The sequence below is a fragment of the Nicotiana attenuata genome, unplaced genomic scaffold (assembly GCF_001879085.1).
Source record: "Nicotiana attenuata strain UT unplaced genomic scaffold, NIATTr2, whole genome shotgun sequence".
In the NCBI taxonomy this organism is placed as follows: Eukaryota; Viridiplantae; Streptophyta; class Magnoliopsida; order Solanales; family Solanaceae; genus Nicotiana; species Nicotiana attenuata.
Window position 1 is genome coordinate 113,352 of NW_017672486.1, and position 17,145 is coordinate 130,496.

Here is a 17,145-nt window from a genome sequence, read left to right on the forward strand (position 1 = left end):
AACTGCAATCACTTGCGTTCTTGTTAGTTTAGTTAATTATTCATTTAATTTCAGCAACAATAGTTCAGTGAAAAAACCATCTCTTTTGATCACCTTGAATAGATATTTGATTCTAGTTGCTTAGTTAAACACTTGAACTAAGCCTTTTGTAGATTCGACATTCGACTTTTAAATCACTTTATTACTTGATGATCACGTATCCTTGCATGTACTTGGAGAACCAACGAGCAACAACAACAACAACAACAATATTGATGAAAACTCCTCTTCCTTCAAGCCTAAACAACATTGGAATAACAACAACAACAACAACAACAAGCCGAGTAATTTCCTAACCGATGATTTGGTATAGAATATTGGAATCTTATCCAGAATCCTAACCGATGAGTTGGTATACTGTGCCAATTGTTTGAGAAGAACTTCATGAATATTTATGCATAACCGAGGTTCCTTTGCACCTAAAAGATTGTGTGCAGAAACTTTTCTGTTGTAAGTTTTCTCAAGCAAAACTCACGCAATACATCATGAAGAATGCAGTATTTTATCTCACCGTTGTATTCTCTCCTTTTAGAAACCATTACTAGGCTTCTGTTNGTTTGGGTCACCGCTGCACAAGAAAAGGGGGTTTTCAGGAAGAAGTTGAGGAAAACACGCTTTAAAAGATGAACAGTGAGAAAATACTTACGTTTGAGGTTCCACCTCTCCGGAAATGGCATGCAATCGGCCGGAATCAGGTCGGACGTCCTGATCCGGACAAACCTGCTCATCCAGCCTCGATCTTTGTCTTCATCGATGCTGGAGAATGGGGGTTTGCTAGCCCGGCGGGCCAGTTTTATTAATCCCCCTCGAAATATTCGGGGGCTGTATAGTCGAAGAAGATGGTCGAGGGTAAAGGGGAAATCGCCCTCGACTCTCTCAACAAAAAACCGAAAGAGATATACGATCCGCCACATCGAGGGGTGGATCTGACCTAAGGTCACCTCGTACCGCCGGCAGAACTCCACTATGATGGGTTCTAAGGGGCCTAAGGTGAAGGGATATGTATATACGCTAAGATATCCCTCGACGTGAGTCATAATCGACTCGTCACGGGAAGGGGCGACCAGGTCTTTCCCTTCCCATCTACATTCAGCCCTCACCCGGTCTAGGCAACCGGGAGTGATTAGACTAATGTACTCCGATGCCGGTTCGCCGCGGCCCGGGACCGATGATGGGTTTTCAACCTGGAAGTCGGCAGATACCGAGCAACCAGTCGGTGTGAATGCTTTCAATGGGGGTTCTGGTGCATGTTCATCAGATCTAGCGGGGCTCGCGGCCGAGCTTGGTCTAGAAGGAACACTTTGTGAAGTTTTCGCCATTTCTTAAAGCTTTACGAAGAGACGAAAAGAAAATACAACCAATGCAGAATTTGAGAAAGATAGGAAATGTTGAACCTGGAAGGGTCGTTTATACTTTTTTCATGAGGCGGTGGCACGAATCGCGAAGCCACAAACACGAAGCGACAGATAATTAAGAGAAGCATTAAATGCCTGCAGCAGGCGTGGTCAGAGCACTCGATGGCTTTCTCACCTGGCGTATGGCCATACGTCACGGGCATCACGTCACCGGTCATATCGTTTATTATCATTACTCTCTAATAAACGAGGGGACTATCTGTATTGGGTGATACCCTTTTGCTTGAGCCCGACCGGGTTGGATCCGGTCCGGAGCAAGTCGGGGCCATCGAACCCGACCTGGATGCAAGGTAGAACGACGGCCACGTCTACAACCGAGGTCGAGTCATTTCGAGACCGTTACAGAGCTCGAAAGGAATCACCACCGGATGGAGAAACACACAAGGTCGGAAGCCGGGCTCGTAACGGATAACCAAGCTTCGCCGGATATCTCGCCCAAACGTGATTTTCTCAACCACTTCAGGCCATTAAGGCGTAATTACAGGGATCCACGATGTAATCAATTTACCTACCTTATTTTTACCCTTAGTCAGAATGTATAAATGGGTATCTCTCTAAATTCTTGTGGATCATCAAGCACAATTGTTCTAAGCAATATTATGTTCTGCAATTATTTACTTTAACAGCAATTGTTGAGTCTTTATCTTTATTTTCCTTAACCTAAAAACCTTTTGTATCTTTTAGTTCACGGATCCTTAAAACCCCATATAAATTCAATTGTTATCCGGATTCGAGGGTAAACAATACTCTTGCGCAACTTGTCAGGCATGTCTTCATCTCTGATACCATCTGTATCGCCTATAGCTTGTTTAAGAATCTCAGAGAACACCTTCCTCAAACTATAGTCTTTGGAAATAGAGCACCATGCTCGAACGTCAAAGTGTTTACTATCAATAAAATGATTGAACACCTTTCTAGCCAAAGTTGTTTTGCCTAATCCAGGCATTCCAACAATCGAGACAACGTCTAGTTCCTTTGTTCCTCCGGTCAGTTGTTGAATTATATGTTCTGCATCATCCTCAAAACCAACAGGTTCCTCATCAATCGATGGATGACTACGTTGGATGGAAGCCATTGCATGAGCAGGAGTTCTTTGACTAGTCGGAACGTTCTCCATGTCAGTTAGCTCGGTCTTAATTATACTGCTGTTGGGAAGTAAATATAACTATCTTAGAACTGATTGCTCGTCATACAGTTAGATAAATTGACAAAGAAGTCAAAGTTTAATAGTCTACTAGACCTAGGAATCGAAAGAATAATTTTTTTATGATGGTGGTGCCAGGGTCAACTTGAATGAAACTAAGGCCTGGTATGTACTACCTCCCACTAACACAGATACCGGGTTACTTTGTCCACCAAGGTTTAGGCAGATGGATAAGTGGTGTCAAGGTTAGCTTGAAGGAAACTAAGGTAAGGTATTTGCTACCTCCCACCAACAGAGGTACCAAGTTACTTTGTCCACCAAGGTTTAGGCAAATGGAAATGGTGGTAGCAGGGTCAGCTTGAATGAAACTAAGATAGGTATCTGCTACCTCTCACCAACATAGGTACCGGGTTACTTTGTCAACCAAGGTTTAGGCAGATGGAAACGGTGGTTTTAGGGTCAACTTGAATGAAACTAAGGTCCGGTATCTGCTACCTCCCACCAACACAGGTACCCGATTACTTTGTCCACCAAAGTTTAGGCAGATGAAAATGGTGGTGTCAGGGTCAATTCGAATGAAATTAAGGCCAGGTATCTGCTACCTCCAACCAACACAGGTATCGGGTTACTTTGTCCACCAAGGTTTAGGCAAATGGAAATGGTAGTTTCAACAGCTTGAATAAAACTAAGGTCACGTATTTGTTACCTCCCACCAACATAGGTATCGAGTTACTTTGTCCACCAAAAATTTAGGGAGATGGAAACAGTGTTGTGGGGGTCAGCTTGAATGAAACTAAGGCCAGGTTGAAATCTTATGTTGAGAGAGGGAGTAACATAGGATTAATTAACTAGAAAAGAAATGAAATTTGAAACAATTAATAATTGTTGTGAAGAAGATTTAGAGTACCTAATAATGATTAAGAAAATAATACGAAGTGCTTTTAATCTTCTAGCTTCCTCTGCGGCAGAGCTTCAATTGTTGTCAAGAAGGTGTAGTTCTTTTACTTTATGGCTTTGGACTAAAAGATAAACTGATAATTAATACTCCATAGTGGGAATATTAATAGTATGTAATTAAATAAATAAACAAACAAATATTTGTTTATCAAACTTAAGTTCAGATTTAACGAAAATTTAAATCTCTCCATCACATGGCTGTACGTAGCCCAATGGTACGACTAGAATATAAAATAATTGTGATATGTGCTCTTTCAATCTTTTTGGAAAATTTGAATTTCGATCCTTGAAATGTACCTATTATTTTAATTAAGGAGTTATACAGATTAATTTTAATCAATTTTTAACTCAACATTCCTCTGTCATTGTCATTTAAAAAAACTTATGAGTTGGACTCAATTAGGTGACATATTTTAATATGTTAACAAAAGATGCTCAAGCTAAGGAGGGATTTTGAGGTGAAATCAGAAATAGCCAGATTTACAAATGATAATTGAAAAATAGCCACAGTTTCAAAATTTAGCCATTTTTTTATGTAAAGATAAAATTTGAACAAAAACACCCTTAAAATTCTAGAAATATTCTAGCATAATATGTTGGAGTTCGAAATTTTTACATATGAGATTCCAGCATAATGTGTTGGAATTCCAACATAATATACTGGAAGTTCATACGCATGAGCTCGATAATACAGCATATTATGCGGGAACAATCCGTGTTTCAGCAAAATAGTAACTATTTTTCAATGACTTTGCAAACGCTGGCTATTTTTCAGTTCGTAAACTAGCCAGCCCGTGCTATTTTCACTTTCTTTTGCTTAGCCAAAACACAATGCAACCCGATCACAAGCTCCGCAATGTCCAGGAAAGGGCCGCACCCCAAGGGTGTGATGTAGACAACTACCCTACTACAAACATTAGTAGTTGCTTCTATGGCTAGAACCCTTGACTTATAGGTCACACAGAGACAACTTTACCGTTGCTCCAAGGCTCCGCTTCCGCCAAAACACAGTTGTTCCTTAAAAATATTTGAAACTTTAGCACATTAGAGTGGCAACTCGATACTATTCTGGTATTTTTGGTGGAGCTTCCCTATCAACGTTTTGGAATTCACACAATAGCCTTCTGAGTGTGTACAATATAACCAAAACAGCGATTTGCATATGAAAGGGAAACATCTAATAGTAAAAGAAATTTTAATCTTATTTACAAGAAAATGGGAATTCTTTACTATTGGAAGTAATTGAATGAGTTACAACATCCTCCCTGTTCTGTGATTATTGTGATGTTACATAACAATCAAGGTAAAGCTGTACTGAAATTGGATGTTAAACAATAAAAGGGATGAATGATTATACATAAAAAGGCAAGAAAGAAAGGTATTCCTCTTGGAAATCTTCAACTCTATATATATATGAACAGCTTTTACCAAATGGCTTGTGTTTGTCACCTTTATATTCTTCTTGCCCATGCAATAAACTTTCGAAAGCTCTATCAAGCGCTTCCAAGACGCGTGCTTCCCAGACGTTCTTCAGCCATTTGTTTTGATTCATCGCTATTGTTCCAAAGGTCTTTCAGTTCGCGTCTCACCAAACCCAGTACCACACAAGTTCCTAGACAATAAAGGTTTTAAAACGATGAAAAACTAAACATCAACTTTAACTAAGTGGTCATTACTTTGTCATACCTAGTGTGCATGGCACGAGATATAGGAGAGCGGGTTGACCGTGTCCCTTCATTAAATACAAGCCCAAGTAAGTAAAGCAAAGACCTGCATGGATTTTAGATTGATTAAGGCGAGGAATGAATGAAATGCAGGTAGAAAAGTAAGTAAAAAGGAGGAAGGAAACAGAAAAAGAATGATAAATCATCAATATTGATTTACATGTAAAAAAATAGAATTAACATACACGGCACACAAAACAATTTACGTGCAGACTTATAAGCAGAAGAAACATTGTTGTATTACGACAGTTGGAGGTTTGGCTAAATGCTTAGTGTGCCAGCTGGTTAAGGCTGAGCACCAGAGACCAGCAGGACCCTTACAGCCAGTTCAGAGGCATTGAATGAAAGAATTGTACGTTGGAGTGAGAATCTCAAAGCAATGCATTATGGGAGCCGTACTCAGTAAAGAGAGACTTCTTCTTCTGAGTTTCGTTTAGTTGATTCAATTTTTGTGGATAACTGTGGTGTCCGGGCCAGGATGAGCGCACCTCGACTAATTCCATGGGGTAACTGCTACCTCCCACCAGCACAGATACCGAGTAACTCTATCCACTATATGGATTTCATTTTTATCGGAGCATGTGCGTTTAAGTATTAATTGCCATTTGTACACAAATGAAAAGCCATTCTGTTTAATGTTTTGCGGCAATTTTTTGTAGAGTCATGTGGGTCTTTGATCTTTTCAAGGTTTTTATGGTCTCGAGCAACTAAGAGCAGCAGTAATGCATTAAAACAAGCGGATCTGGATTAACAAAATAAGAGCAGGTAAAAGCAGAAAGGGCCAGAAAAAACAACAATAAATCCAGTGAATTCCCACAAGTGGGTCTGGGGAGGGTAGTGTGTTCGCAGACCTTACCACTACCTTGGGAAGGCAGAGAGACTGTTTTCGATAGCAGCCACAAAAAACAAAAAAATAAAATAAAATAAAAAAGAAGAAGGAAGGAAGAAAAGAGAAGTACCCACCGGTTCCGTAACCAATCATCAGCCAAAGGAAGTATCCATTTAGTACTCCCTTCTTTCTAGCTTCGTCAAATCTGGAAAAGAAGATTAAGAAAGAGATTAAGAAGTCAAAACTAAATCGCCATCATTCTGTAAGAAAAAAACAAGTGAAGTTTGAAAAACAGAGCTGCTAAGCCATTGCAATTTATTTGGTCAACAATAACCATTGACTTGAAAACATCCTCTGCTGCATTCCCCAACCATTTATCCAATTTTAGTTTTCCCAACTTTTAACCATTGTCACCGAAACCATTTGTAATACTTCTAAACTGCAATACTTAGAGATGTTTCATAACAAATAAGAATTTCCATCAAAACCCAGATCGTCATTATATCAAAACGTTCATGACTAAATTAATATATATTCTCCTTATAGACGCCTAAAATGAGAATACCCTTTAAGAACAAAGGTAGAGAAGACCTATTTAATCGAGGTGATGCGCTTATCTTTACTTTTCTGAAAGAGAGTAACAATTATTGTTGCAAGATGTCTGAAGAGCACAAATACCTGTATGTAAAGCAAATTAACAAACCAGGGAAGAGAATATCCCCAAAGCCAAGCATATCAAAGCCATTATAAGGATCTGTTAGTTTAGGAACCCTCAGAAGCATCGGGATTGATTCTCCACCAGCTTTCTTACCTTTAGCAACCTACAACAGGGGCCAAATCCGCCAATACAAAAACTTAATGACGGAGACTGAAGAGCTAAACTATCTTCTGGTATGTAGTGCATGACAAAAATCGTGTTTTGATATAACACCATCCAATCCAGCATAATAAAGAAAGCAGCACCAATTAACCAATCAAAATAAAATTCAATTAACATATACCAAAAAGAAAAGAAAAGCAACATTTAAACCATTAAAAGATAAAAACATACATGTGTGCACATTTAAAATCACACAAGTGCATCTAATATGTTTTAAACAATCTGGATCAGCTTAATAAAAATAGTTACCTAGTTCTGTGCAAATCAATTAAAAGCTTTTGTTTCATTTTGTGAAATTTCCACAATCCACGTCAATTAGTTAAATAGTCAAAGAGCCTCGAAAGAAGTTAAATGTATACTGCTACTTTGCACGCATGCATGTTACATATGCTAAGCAATGACGAATTATGGATTAATTTTAGATTCTAAAATATACTATTTCTCAAAACTAAGAATAATAAAATTTTAGATTAATTTAATTTTTCTTCATTTTCTCATCCAAATTTATGTCAAACCAACTCATGATATGATTTGAACACTTCCAAACCAATATATCACTCAAGACATCCCCCAAAAAGGTTTGCGACCCAGATAAGTTATATGCATCAATGGTACGGACTGAAATTGTAACTAAAGAGAAAACTTACTGAAATCATAACACTATCATGGAATATGGTAGGAGATAGGAAAACCCAGAAGATGTCATAGACAAATGCGCAACACAGAAGCACTGTAGCGACCTAAAAGAGAAAGGAATGACATAAATGAGAAGTATATTAGTAAACATAGGTAAAGCAAAACAAGAAATCAAGTGTTTTCACGAGTGAGTTTATAGAAGCTATCACACACCTTTATATTAGGCAACTGAGCCAACTGCAGAACAGTGATCATCAAAGCAATTCCCTGGCGAAAATAAAATTCTCTTTTATTTTAAACAGTTTTCAGCTGGTGTAAATATCTAGAAGAGTGAGACTTGGTGATATGGATGCATAAAACTGTATTATCCTAGAAATCATATAGCAGATTTAAAGAGATCATTCAACTAATAACACAAATAAATATCCAACTGCAAAGGTCTATCACACAAACGACAACATAAAATAGTTTAGGAAGAAACTATAGATCAAGCTTACAAGAATGTCTTGACCAATCCAAGAGTATGATTCTTTCCTGTTTACTGCCCAGAAGATGGCGAACGCCACACAAAGTAATAGGACAACTAGAGACAGAATAGTGACCTCCCCAAGAAGCGGCAAATTCAGTGTTTTCTTTCCACAACTTCTACATTTGCTGCTTAAAAGATTGTAGGAAGCATAGTTGAAGATCTAATCAAAAATTCTACACATAAATATGACACAGACATCATGGGTCAATAGATCATACCTTAGTATGAGCGACACTATGCAGTTATGCAGTCCCTGAGAAGGAAACAATTAAAGAATAAAAGTTCAACAAGCAGAAAAAATGTTGACCAAGCACAAACAAGATTAAGTTTTGCTCAGCCAAAAATGTAGAATGTGCATATGATCATGATATAACTGCATATGTTGCACAAATCAAGCATCAAAATCAAATGTATGCTAATAATTTGAAAGTGAATGAGTAGTCAGAAAATAGATAACCTGACCTACAAAGACCACAGATATGGACTTGAGCACGTCAACTCAGAAAAATTGAAAGCTAACTAAAGCATATGGATCTGTAAGTTCACATATTATAATTACATCTATAAGCAGATGGAAATGTTAACCTTTCAGAAGATTATGGCAGGCACAATTATCATGGAAAAATGCTTGTATCGCACAAAATGTTGACTAAATTTACTGTTCCTAAGATCTAAAGTGGAAAGCATAGATAACTTAAGGTCTGTGATGCAACCAGAAAATTAAGCCTAAATACACCTCATCAGCCCGAGCACTCCCTTGACATTGCAGTACCCCCCCCCCCCCCCCCCCAAAAAAAAAAAAAAAGCCAATCTCTTTCTTCTTGATCCAAACAAAATCAGTATAGAACTCTTCAATCTTAAAATTCGTTTCTTGTTCATCCAGATCAACGAGCTCATTTACCCCTCTTCTTCCTCTTTTCATTATTGAACCCGTAATTGATTTCTTCTCTAAAATTAAGTTGGATTTTTTAAACTCAAAAAGAATATCAAGAAATTGGGTTTTGGTGGCCAATTTCAATCTAAATTTTGTAATCGCTTCTCTTAAATTAGCTTAAAGAAATTGAGTTTTGGTGGCCAACCTATCCATCTTCACCGGAAATTAAGCTCTCCACCGAGGACCCCTCCCCCGATCCCCGTTCCCCCTTTTCTTCTTCTTCATCTTCGTCAATGGGGTGATAGTAAACAATGGTGGTTGTTCTGGAAATTAATAATTGTATGGAGTGTAGGATGGTGTTGTAAAGGATGCAATAAGAGGGTGGTGAATACTAGTGGTCTGGTGGTTTACAGTGGTGTTCTTTTGGTGGAGAAAAATAGAGATAGAAGAAGTTGGTACCGGCGCCGCCAGTAACGGCAGTAGCGACGGAAGTGTTGGTTTTGGCGGCGATTCTAGCGTGGGGTTTGACCTTCTTCCTCTAATGGTATTCACAGATTGAGTTGGTTGAGAAAAGAAAAGGAAAAATATATTTTCTTAAGGTTTCACGCGCTTAAAAACAAGTGAAACACGCTTGTTTTGCCATCTCAGCATGAGAGGTATACGAGGCTCACTTAAACCAACATAAAGTGTCTAGATGGTCACCTGGTAAGTTGGAGTGTGAGATAGACATCTGGGGCCAACTTTAGGTGTCTCTTTATGTATTTTGCCATTTACTTTTGTTAATCCTTACGGTATGTGATTGTACACATCGTACAGGACTAGCACTCCCAGTCCCAGAAATTTCTTTGAATATTTTTATCAAGGGTCTAAGGCCGGAGAGTGGGGGCATGACAAATATTTGTACACTTGAGTGCTCGATTTGACCAGCTATGAAACAGTTACTACTGAAGCACAAAGTCATATCATTTCCGTGATTAGTTTGTAGGTAGAGAACTAGATTAACAGGAAAAACTGCTATATGCACTGAAAATATTGCAAGGAGGAATATTTTAGTTCAGTAACATAATAATTCATAAATCCATCATTGTATAAATTATTAGGCATTGACAAACACATTCTTATAAAAATCTTTAGAACTTCAAGTTTATCTTCCATTTTCTTTGTGTAACATACGAACAGATACATGATATCATTATCTTGCTCATCTGTTAGATACTAAATGCATGGCCCCAGACTATCAACTAATTCAACAACAACAACAAACCCAGTGTAATCCCACAAGTGGGGTCTGGGGAGAGTAGTGTGTACGCAGACCTTACCCTGCCTATAGGAAGGCAGAGAGGCTGTTTCCAGTAGACCCTCGGCTCAGGAAAAAAGAACGAGATGATTTAAAACATTACAGGAAAAAAAAATAGTGCCATGAAATGAGATGGTTTTATCAGACCAAATTGTATTGGTTTAGAGGAAAGTCAAGATGGAGAAAGAACGAATTTGAATACCTCAATTCCACCGATACAGAAAAGTATTATCAGCAGCCAGACAAACCAAGTCGACATGAAAAAGTAAAGTAGCACCAGAAATGTGGATGCTGAGATGACAAACCCAATAGCAGTCCATGCAGTAATGTGCAGAATTTCATCATCATCATCCTCCTTGGCTACTACATCGTCATCCTGTAACGAAAACATATCAATTTTTTACGCCATTACAGACAAGGCATCATTGGGTGTTATCCAAATTTGACACACAAACTAGAAGTAGGAAAACTAAAGGAGACATGTTCACAGTATGCTCATAACACACAAAAATAGAGCATACATCAAATTCAGTTATAGATGCATGTATGCATGTGTGTGTGTGTGCACGCGCGCACGCAAACACACATAGACCAATCAATTGTTCAAGTATATTTTAATCTCAAATCAACTGAGGTTATATATGAATCTTCGGCTCCGTTCCACTGTATTCAGGTATATTTCATTCCACTGTATTCCAACATATCAACCTTGGTCAACGTACTTAAATTTTTAAAGACCAACAACTATAACCTAATTGTGTAACCCAAAATCCAACAGCCAGGGTAATCTAAAATAACTAGATCAACTGCAAGATCAGTGATGACAATTTTATCAAAGTAACCATAGACAAAAGCAAAGATGGGATTGCTGCTAACTGAATTTAATAGAATATTAGAAGCTTAGCATGTCAAATGTGAAGATGTTTCAGAGAGCTTCTTTTTTTTTTTTGTGTGTGTGTGTGTGTGTGTATTGGGTTTTGGGGGAGGGGGATTGATAGTTCACAGTCATCACTTTCCTTAGATCGAGTAAATCTTTTCCAAAGAGCTGCACAAATAATTGTTCCAACAGCCATCAACCATATGAATGACACCGAGTAGTCCACAATAGGGCGATCTGGCGAATATAACAGCAGCTCCACTGGATTAAGAAAAAGAAACACACATATCATAAGTATTCCAACTGAAATAAAACAAACAAGAAATAATAAATAATTTTGCACCAATTACAGAGTCCCTATGACAAAGTTTGCAAATAAAAAGTCATTTACTCTAGCCAACAAAGCTTAGCATTCATTCCTTAATGGTAAGTTATTAAACGCATCAAGCCAGTGCAACCCATTTTTTTTAGCAAGAATCAAGCCAGTGTAACCTTTGAGAGTCATACACTAAACCTCTTTTTTTTATGTGTACTCAATCTCTGTTGTAGCTATTAGCATCCAATACAGATTGTATAAGTTGTAGTACCCTTACATAGTTTTGGACAATTCATACATCTTGAGAGAGCTTTTGAGTGTTGGAATTAGGCCCAATGTCCTTTTTAACATGCTATTAAAGTTGGACTCATCCCCAATGTCAGGCCAACCATATTATGTTACACCCCAATCCCCACTCCAGATGTCAACCTTGGGCTTCTGGGGAAGGGGATGTTGGAAATTTCACATCAGTTAAATGTATGAGTTATAGACATCACTTTCGAGCTAGCTTTTTGGTGTTTATAGACATCACATCCATTTCCCTGGTGGTAATTGTTCTTTCCTGGAACATGCCCTGAATCTACTCAATACATTAACAGATGTGAAATGTCAAGATGAGTGTAAACCATCTTATAAATGATACTCATCTCTTCATCTTTTAACTGACTTGTCTGGAGATACATGAAACATGCAGCATTGTATGGTTATAGGTTGTGCGTTGTTCATGTTGAAACGCTGAAAAAACTTCTTGATATAGGCCTATTGAACTCTAACCCATAAACCTTCATCTCAAACTCATCGCGTAACTGCTTTTTCAAAGTATTACCCTATGACATGCCTTTTGCGACGAATGTACATCACCCGTACACAACAATTAATTGACTATCATCTAAAAGCTTTCTATAATACACATAACTTTCATATGATTTCCTATGGAATACACCAATAATCTATGCAACAAGGATCTCTTGGTTGCACCAAAAGTTAACCAGAAAGAACTGGGATTATATTTCATATTTACCACAAAAACTGAATAATATGTAATATGAGAAACGTGTATTGCATCATAAGCTACTCAACCTCTTAACAACAAAATTTAGAATCCAAAGAAAAGCTAATACTTCACAAAACATTTGAGCAATATAGATGAGGCCAGGGATTTACCTTTCTTTCCTGCAGCTATGAATTTATCAATAATATCTCCCCCATCATTTGAAATTGAAACGACGGGAACGGTTACATTAGATATGGTAGAATTGTTAGGACAAGCAATCTCCAGAGCACCTAAATAAATGCAGGAAGCGGTGTCATTCAGAAAGAGATGAGGGGAACATAACTAAACAGATCTTGAGACCTAAGATGACAAAGTGAGTCAGGGTTACAACCTCCTTCAGTATTTATTAGCACAACACCTGATGCACCTCCTGCTTGGGCAACCGTAGCCTTGATTAGAAAATCACATTCACCGCGACGAGCTAGTGCAATAGAGCCTGATAACTAGAACAATTGATATCTCTGCATTATTTAATGTAAAACTAACACTACAACTATTTTTCGTTTTATAGGGCAATACCAAAACTATTTTTTGCAACAGCCAAACTGAAATGAAAACTTAGACTTCTTTGGTGTTTCAAAGTAAAAACAGTTTGTAACAAACATTATAGATTATAAATGAGCCAACTTAGTTATACTTAATTTCTGACAGATCTTAGTGTTAACCCTTTCAGGTTATTTTATAACTGAAACGCTTCCACACTAGTATGTGATTCAATTTCTGCACAATCTACGAGTCTATATCCATCATTGTTTTCATGATAGGAAAGTTCTTGTTTATAGGAGCTAAAAGTTTAATCTTATCCTTTCGAAAGCAATATTTGAACTCAAAAGAATTAGTGGATAGTCATACTAGTTTGAGGGCTTCTTCAAATCTTAAAATCTATGTTCTAAACACCAAATGGGTACTTTTCATCCACAAACACCACTAGTATATGTATCTCTAAAACCAACACAAGCTCAACGAAAGAAAAAGCGAAGACAATTGCAACTTTAGAAGACTCACAAATTGTTAGTAAGGAAAATTTTTGCAATTGGCCCATTATATGATTACTTTTAGTAAAGAGTACCTTTTCGATTTTCACACTTGAAACTTACTCTATAAGTTTTTCATATGCTGAAATAAGTTGTTTTATGCAGACTCTAGAAGCTTGAATTTAGTTAACTGCCTGATACTTAAATGCATGCTTAACCTATAGATGTTGTCACCTAAGTTTATGTATTGCATGTAAAAGAAACTTTGTTGTCACCTAAGTTTATGTATTGCATGTAAAAGAAAAAGTTTCTTTAGGCAATTTGTTGCTCTTGAGGTAGGACTTCTATCATTCTCCAATATTCTCAAATCAACAAATGACGGGTGCAAGATCATCAATAAAGATCAAAGAAACAAAATTGGGCAGTGAAAGAACTACGACTATTATTTAAGCAAGCAGCACCTTGGACTATCAAAATTGGGCATTAAGTTCCCGCTCATAGCGGGAGCTTAGTGCACCGGGCTGCCCTTTAAGCAGCACCTTGGACTATGTTTCGGGTATCCACCTAAAAGTAAAGGTGTGTAAGGAATGTGGGGTAAATACCTTGGTGGAGGAAGCAGAACAGCTATTCGGAGGTTGAGTATAAACAGCAGGCAATCTGGGGGCATGTTTAGTATCAGTGGGTAATACAGATCCAAATGCTGCACTCAAGCCAACTATTGAATCTTTCTCAGCACCATTAACCCACAACTTCACCAGAATCTTTGAAAAAAAGGAAGAAAAAGAATTAAATACAATAACATCAGTAAGTTCCCATATGTGCTGAACAGAACTAAAACAGAGAATACTTCTAGACCAACTAAAAAATGGACCAAACCAATCTTATCTATGTTGTTAAATTCCATCTCTTCGAGATATGATCAGATTGCAGTTTTCTTAATTCCTGAATAAATCTTTATACAGTAACAACCAAAAAACACACACCCGAACCTCAGAATTATTACATTATTTATTTAAGCCCCAAGGCTTAGCTCAAGTATCAAAAGTTGAGGGACTTGTGACTTAGGTCACAGGCTCACAGGTTCGAGCATTGCATCATAAGAACTAAGCTTGGTATTTAAGTGGAGAAAGAGAGGCAGGCCCATTATCTCCGAGTTTCGAACTCTGCGATTGGTCCTGCGGTTGGCTCCAGATGAATTTCTAAATCATCAAAAATATTTAATTTCAGAATCAAATGTCACTTGTTGCTGCGATGTGACCAGGAACTCACGGATTCGAGCCAAGGAAATAGGCTCTTACAGAAATGCAGGAAGGCTGCGTATAATAGACTCTTGTAGTCCGGCCAATCCCCGAACCCTGCGTGTAGCAGGAGCTTAATGCACCGAGCTGCCCTTTTTAATCAAATGTCACGTGTGGGATTATACTAGGTATGGTGTTGTTGTTGTAGAATCAAATGCCTCCAAATTCATGAACCCAAATGCAAAGCCTCCTCACCCGTTCAAAATCATCTCATTACAACACCCCAAAAAAAAGTTCTTAAACTTTAGAAACCCCTCAAAAGAAAATAAGAAAATTCATAACCCCATCATAATTACTCCCTAAGATAAACAAAATGAAGGTTGAGTTATCCTAATATGTTCTTGCCAATACTCATCATGAGCTAACTTTTTGGTGTTGTTAGGCTCAGCATCCATTTTTATTAATGAAAACCACAAAATTATAATATCAAATAAAAAATCTACAAAAACCCCATAGAAAAGAATACAAAGACATGACATTTTCAACACAATTACCACCCAAAAACAAAACCCACAATTCTTTTTGCCTGAAAAGAAAATATATACGAAAAGGGGGTTGGAAATAATTTACCGTATTGATATCATTGCTGCAGGAGCTATGAACATTGGTAGTAGGGGCAGCATGTGCTGATATTATTGATGATGATAAAATCAGAATAAAAAGGCTCACTTGTCCATAATCAAAATGCAATGAAGAAAATGCCATAATTTAATTTCCCCCTTTTTTTCCTTCCTTTATTTATTTTTTGTTCCTAATAATATATCTGGTGATATATTTGCTCTTCGCCTATTTCTGCATTGATGAAAAGAAAATTTTTTGAGGGGGAAGGAAGAAGGGATTGACGTTGGCACGTTTTTGACGTTTACGGTTTTTGACGTTAATCAAAGGAAACGAATTTTATTCAGTACCCAACGGTGATACAGAGGGGCATTACTGTAAATTGGTAAATGATTGCGATTTTGCGATTGTAACTCGTATTCACCAATTCGTTTTATACATCGCATTTTACGTTTTATAGATACACTTCATTAATTGCGTTTACGTATTGCATTTCACAAAGCTCTATTAGTTATCTCTATCTATGTATATTAACGTCTTTGTGGGAGAAAAGATTGTTTATTTTTCAATTACAGGCTCGAAAATGGCTAGCCTGCTACTTTCGGGAGAAATTCAAAAATAACCAGATTTACAAGTGGTTATTCAAAAATAGCCACAGTTTCAAAAGTAATCGAAATTTAGTGTGATTTTTAAAAATAGCCAGATTTACAACTGGTCGTTCAAAAATAGCCCAATTTCAAAAGTAATCGAAATTTAGCCACTTTTTATGTTGTATTGGGTGATACCCTTTTTTGCTTGAGCCCGACCAGGTTGGGTCCGGTCCGGAGCGAGTCGGGGCCATCGAACCCGACCTGGATGCAAGGTAGAACGACGGCCACGACTACAACCGAGGTCGAATCATTTCGGGACCGTTACAGGGCTCGATATGAGTCACCACCGGATGGAGAAACACACAAGGTCGGAAGCCGGACTCGTAACGGATAACCAAGCGTCGCCGGATATCTCGCCCAAACGTGATTTTCTCAACCACTTCAGGCCATTAAGGCGTAATTACAGGGATCCACGATGTAATCAATTTACCTACCTTATTTTTACCCTTAATCAGAATGTATAAAAGGGGATCTCTCTAAATTCTTGTAGGCCATCAAGCACAATTGTTCTAAGCAATATTATATTCTGCGATTATTTACTTTAACAGCAATTGTTGAGTCTTTATCTTTATTTTTCCTCAACCTAAAAACCTTTTGTATCTTTTAGTTCACGGATCCTTAAAACCCCATATAAATTCAATTGTTATCCGAATTCGAGGGTAAACAGTTTGGCGCCCACCGTGGGGCTAAGGATATTGGTGAGCTCTTTGGTACTCTTTCTTGACGCATCACAATACACTGGTTCTTTGCAAAAGAGTCCATCTTACATTCAAATTACCAACTCATAGAATGGCACAATCAATTAACAACGAACTTGAACAGCAGACAGGAAACAATGGAATGCCCGGGCTCGAAAACCCGATAGATGCCGATTCCCGGATGGCGCTCAACACTGATCAGGCCTCCGGATCATCGCATAGCGTCCGGGGAGAGGACGATTCGAGGGCCCAGGCAGTCGGCGAAGAGACTATCAACCTTAAAATGATTTTTGACATGCTGCAAGCCCAGCAATCGGCTATAGCTCAGCTCCAGAGCCCGGGTCCAGGAGCCTGTCAGGTCCGAGGAGGCTCCCCGTGCACTGCAATCATCAATCC

At 38.0% G+C, this 17,145-nt stretch overlaps 1 protein-coding gene across 1 annotated transcript; it reads right to left on the reverse strand.

The window, feature by feature from the left end:
* Positions 1 to 4,961: 4,961 nt before the first annotated feature.
* Positions 4,962 to 15,730, reverse strand: LOC109213381 (signal peptide peptidase-like 5). The gene is made up of 14 exons (XM_019377171.1): positions 15,414 to 15,730; positions 14,148 to 14,306; positions 12,903 to 13,014; positions 12,682 to 12,801; positions 11,341 to 11,462; positions 10,527 to 10,700; positions 8,372 to 8,406; positions 8,122 to 8,278; positions 7,838 to 7,891; positions 7,636 to 7,728; positions 6,787 to 6,929; positions 6,243 to 6,313; positions 5,242 to 5,325; positions 4,962 to 5,167 (listed from the first exon to the last, which is right to left on the reverse strand). The coding sequence occupies exons 1-14, from the start codon at positions 15,546 to 15,548 to the stop codon at positions 5,049 to 5,051; spliced, it is 1,578 nt and encodes a 525-aa protein (XP_019232716.1). The 5' UTR covers positions 15,549 to 15,730; the 3' UTR covers positions 4,962 to 5,048.
* Between the last annotated feature and the right edge of the window lie 1,415 nt (positions 15,731 to 17,145).

Coding starts and splice junctions, on each gene's coding strand:
- LOC109213381 (XM_019377171.1), bottom strand. CDS start 15,548: ATGGCATTTTCTTCATTGCATTTTGATTATGGACAAGTGAGCCTTTTT. Junction 6,314..6,786: donor TTAATTTGCTTTACATACAG/GTATTTGTGCTC, acceptor CTTCTTTTCCAG/ATTTGACGAAGCTAGAAAGA. Junction 5,168..5,241: donor TCTCGTGCCATGCACACTAG/GTATGACAAAGT, acceptor TTTATTGTCTAG/GAACTTGTGTGGTACTGGGT.